We start from the raw sequence: 4,757 nt of genomic DNA on the forward strand, positions 1-4,757 counted from the left end.
TGCAACCGCGAGCAAAGAGGAGAGAAGGAGCACTGTGAAACGCGGAATATCTGGGAGAGAAGGAAACACACTCGGCAGCTGAGGAAGGGGAACGGGAGCGAAGTGATCTGGTGCAGTGGAAAATACAGCGGACGCGCGCATTTTTTGGGGGCCAGTCGGTGGCGCCGTCTGGCTAGTGAGCGGAGCACTACGCTGCCGTCTCCCACGATCATGGATTGGCTGGCGACGTCGGTCGCTCCGCCTTCGAAGCCCACCATTGGCAGGTGCTTTCGCTGCGGTATAAAAACTTGGCTCGCTAGCTTCCTTCAGCCATTTCCCTGCATTAAGCAACGATCGTGAGTTGCGAGTCAGAAAGCCTCGCTAGCGATTGTTGATTGTGTCCGGAGCTCTCGTGTTCAGTTTCTAGCGGCATACGAGTGGCACGTTTCGCTACTGTGGTTCCTGACGGACCCGTTCGGATTATCCTTCTGGCTCAAGAAGCGACCTCGTCGCCCTGTTCGGATTATTCAATGACCATGAAGGCGCAGTCCGAGCAGCAGCAGGCCATCAGCCGGTGCCTCGCCAAGGTGGCCGAGGGTCGCGTTGGACGCGGCGGCCGCAAAGAACGCGACCTGAACCACGAAGAGATGCAGTCGCTGCTCGCCAAGCTCAAGGAACTGGTGCCCAACATGCCTCGCAACAAGAAGCTCTCCAAACTGGAGATCATCCAGAATGTCATCGACTACATCCTCGACCTGCAGATTGCCTTGGAGACGCACCCTGCCACCCGCTCGTCGCATCCGGCGGGATCTAGCACGAGTCCGGCACGGCAGCCGCTGGGTGTTCTATCGCCTTCCACCAACGCCGTCGCCAACACTTGCTCGGCGCAAGAGGTATGTATCGGTTACAAATGTGTCTTATCCTTTTGCAAGTCTTGAAGAGCAGTTTGTAGAGTTCTCCCTGACGTGCAGTCGACTTCATTCTCGGAACTCGTATTTCGTTTGCACTTTGCTGTTACTCCGTTCTGAACTTCGAAATTGGTTTTGTAGTCCACCCGGTCACGTCGTTCGTTCCTTGTTAAGTAGCCCGTTGTTAACACCAGCTATCTGAAAGATGTCCCGGTTAAATCGAAAAAGAACTCTGGTCATCCGGGAAAAGCCGCAGAGTATGCCTCACGAAGACGTCACGCAAACGTCATCGTCCTGGCTACATTCTCAAGTCATTACGCGGTAGACATCTATCGCCGTAGGGCTTGCAGGTGTGCAACCCTTTCTACGCATCGAGACAGCGGCCTAGGGGTTAGCGATTTGTTTTCCGGAATGCGGGTGCAGGAGTGCGTGGCGCTTTTATCTTTTTTTCACCAAGCCCTGTGGCGGTCTCGCTTCGGTGCGGCTGCGGTTGAGCGCGGCACGCAATCTCCGCTGATAGCTGGCCTCGCTGCTGTCGTGTCGTTGCTAGGCCGCGGGCATGTATATTTAGTGCCTGCGGTTTCCACTAGTGCTCTGTACGCATCTAGCCTTTCGGCTTGCCCCGATTATAGGAAGTTTCGCATAGATCTGATCATCTCCTTCTGAATCTAAATAAATAAAGTGAGGTAGATATCACGGTCGTATCTGTTCCGTGACCCGCTTGTTTCTAGCGTGGTCCTTACTGGCGTGCTGTTCTTAATCGAGTCGAGCCTGTGTGGACTTCGTGCTGTCGAGTTCGCGCACTGCGTTGTTTGTCCCAGCGGCTGGCGCTGACGTGGCTAGCGTCCGGGACCTCGCAGAGACGGCCGGTTTGCAAAGCCGGATCTAGCTGCCACTCGCTTGCGTTTTTCTGCGATAGCCATCGGGGTGGCGTGCATTCAACTCGGCCCAGGGGGGCTCCAGTACCGTGTATTGTTCTTTTTGATGCGATGTTCTTGAAAGTCTGCGACGTCAGTGCGAGGCCAGCTAGCTGGCGCCTTGGGGGAAAAAACATAGCCGAGGACTTCTTCGCCGAAGCGAGGAGGTGTTTGACTTCCTTGACGGGCCGTGCGGCGGCAGAACTGGTTTCTTTCGTGTGGCCTCCCCGACGTTCGCGCTGGGGCCGCGTGGATGACGATGTGGGTCAGGCCGCCGCTCTGTTGTAATGCTAGCGCCGCGCCAGCCCAAGGGCCCAGCTCGTACCCTCTTTCTCGTCCCCGCCGTCCGACTACCTGCCACTTGGGCTTTCTGTTCATGGCTGACGACGATGCGTACCTGAGCCGTTGAATGGTCAGCGCGTGCTCTTCGCTGGCTTGTCTCTTGCCAAGATTCTTGTTGGGCGACGCTTCGGGGGTTTGCCATACATATTCAGCGGCTGTCTTTGCATCCTTTTTTGGCTACGCGTAGGAGTTCTCTTTAGGCCACGAGTTACGCCCTTGGTTGCCTCTTTCGCGCGGATAGAAGACATTGGATTTAGTAGAGCTTTCGCAATACTGCCGAGCAGCAGTTTTAAAAGACGTTCCCCGTGTCGGTAACGCAGCACACTTCATTATTTAACTTCTTGAGAAGCGTAGGTGTTTTGACGTCGTGGAGCTCAGGGCTCGTCGATGTCCGTTAGTTAGCCACTGTTCTTCATGTACGTTTATATGTTACATCCATAACATGCCAATAACGTCTCCGCTTGTGTTTTGTGTCTTTGCAGGCGACCCACACTGACAAAATCCCCAGCCACATCGCCGACATCATGTCGACAGTAGTGCCGTCATCACGCCCGGTCTCGTGCTAGGACTTGTGAGAAACTTTGACGAGTGGGCAGTGTGTTTCATTTTTGTCTCCTTATGTTTACATCCCCCGCGTTCGCTTCGAGTGGCGCTCGACGCCCAAGGCCCGGGCTCCACGACTAGTCGTTCGTTCCACCACCACCAGACCTGGGCGGCAACGTGATGACGTCGCGTGCGGAAGAAAGTAACCGGTCTGTCATGGTCCGGGCATGTTGCTCGTCTCACCGCCAAGGTTTCCAGCAACTATCTTGTACAGACCCCGCGAGAACACATCCAGCATAACACAAAACCATCCCTGGCAAAGGAGCAAAGTATTCGCCTGTATACCGTGTCCTGCTGAAGATCGCTGCTTTGTGGTCCGTGGCCTCCTACACCTGACGTCAGCATTTACGCGTTCCTTGTTCACGTCGTTCACAGCCGGTGCGTTTGCGTAAATTGCTCCAGTGATCACTCGACTAGCACCACCGCAAACAAGTTTCCCGATATGTGCGGCGACCATGCCTGCTGGCACATCTTCAGCAAGACCGGAGGCCCCGTCCTGAGCCCAGGGCCGTTACCTTCATTTGCTTCGCCTCGTCTTGCCGGAACCTAGTGGACTCTATGGACCAGCACAGTATTACCATTAGAACTGTGTTTTCTTGCCCATGTATGTTGTCACAAAACGCGTCGTATTGGGAGGCTGGTGACCGCCTCGCCAAGTGTAGAAAGCCGGCGTGCAGCAGTTTCTTGCTCATTTGCTGATCATGTGCAATCAAATGTACTTTTCTTTCTTTGGTGCGAGTATGTGTGGGGAGTGAATGCGCGAGGTGTGTTGTGTGTGCGCCGGTTTAATTTAGTTCTTCGGCATATCTTGGGGGATCTCCGGTTTTTATTTATAAGGATCTTTTTTTTTTTTTCCCTTTACTTCCGAACATCTTAACAGTACAAACATATTCAAATGCTTTTGTGAAATATGGAAGGAAGACGACCGGCTTCACAATGCAGGAGGCCATTTTCTTAGCACCTGTTCCCGAAACTAGTCCGGTGACATTCGAGACGTGCTCAGAGGCTGCGTATGTACTTAAAACAATAGGCAGCTGTCGCAGCCTGCCCTGTCTTGCCACCTGTGTAATTTTTTTTTTTTTTTTTTTACTTTTTGAACCATTTCACTTGCAAACAAACATAAGCTTAGTTTTAATTCATTAAAATATGTTGACCTTCCCCTCTAGGTTTACCTGCATTGAGATCTCGATCAATCTTGGGATGAAGCGCCTTGATTACGATGTTTCGTTAGTTAATATCCTGTTATAATTACGCAGTGGGAAGTGGAGAGATCGCACTATATGCGCATTAATCCTGTCAGCGCAGGTTTACACATTGCAAGTCTGTGATGAATCGTCTTAGCAGTTTCTGTAGCAGCTGGCCCTGCAGTTTGGTTCGAGGCTGTGCTTTATACCGGTAAACCTACTTATTTTATTTTTTTAGGCCGCTCGTCTTCCTTTCCTCGGACGCGAACACATTGTGGTTTCTGGCCGAGTACATTTTTCTACGTACTGTAACTATATTATTTGTACAGAGAGCCTCCTACGTGCTATTAGAGAGTACTATAAGTTTTGCGCTGTTGTGATAAGTTTGCGAGAACAAACGATGTCTTAATAAAACAAAAGGGTATTGAAGTTCACCTTTCTGTCCTCTTTTTTTTTTTTTTTTTTTTTCATCGCTTGCTGCGTGAAGCGGCTGCACAAGCCGCTTTGGTGTTGTGAATCCCGAAATGTCATAAAATTTATGAAAGCTGTAGAGAATATATATAATAGGAAAAAAAATAAAAGTTAGCAGAAGAAAGTGTCACCACCTCAATACGAGATGTGTTTTGACGACGGTCCGCGTGTACGTCGACGTATGTTGTCCAGATAGACGATCGAAATGCTCTCTGAAGGCATATATTCAGTAAAATGTAAACTCTGATACTATCGACGAGAGGTCCATTTCTAAAGGTCTAGAATAGAGACCAGACAGTGGCTGACTGACATAGGGTCTAAGAATAACACGAAAAAAAAGGGGAAGGTAATGG

At 51.1% G+C, this 4,757-nt stretch overlaps 1 protein-coding gene across 1 annotated transcript; it reads left to right on the plus strand.

The window, feature by feature from the left end:
- The first annotated feature begins 290 nt into the window (after positions 1-290).
- LOC146179052 (DNA-binding protein inhibitor ID-1-like) lies at positions 291-4,367 on the plus strand. The gene is made up of 2 exons (XM_084578773.1): positions 291-872; positions 2,629-4,367. The coding sequence occupies exons 1-2, from the start codon at positions 510-512 to the stop codon at positions 2,710-2,712; spliced, it is 447 nt and encodes a 148-aa protein (XP_084434899.1). The 5' UTR covers positions 291-509; the 3' UTR covers positions 2,713-4,367.
- The last annotated feature ends 390 nt before the right edge of the window (positions 4,368-4,757 follow it).

This window comes from Amblyomma maculatum, chromosome 9, assembly GCF_055883805.1.
Source record: "Amblyomma maculatum isolate TAMU_Amacu chromosome 9, ASM5588380v1, whole genome shotgun sequence".
Classification (NCBI taxonomy): domain Eukaryota; kingdom Metazoa; phylum Arthropoda; class Arachnida; order Ixodida; family Ixodidae; genus Amblyomma; species Amblyomma maculatum.

Excerpts from the sequence above, each read along its gene's own strand:
- LOC146179052 (XM_084578773.1), top strand. The coding sequence starts at position 510 with ATGACCATGAAGGCGCAGTCCGAGCAGCAGCAGGCCATCAGCCGGTGC. Across the intron at positions 873-2,628 it reads ACACTTGCTCGGCGCAAGAG|GCGACCCACACTGACAAAAT; the intron begins GTATGTATCGGT and ends GTGTCTTTGCAG.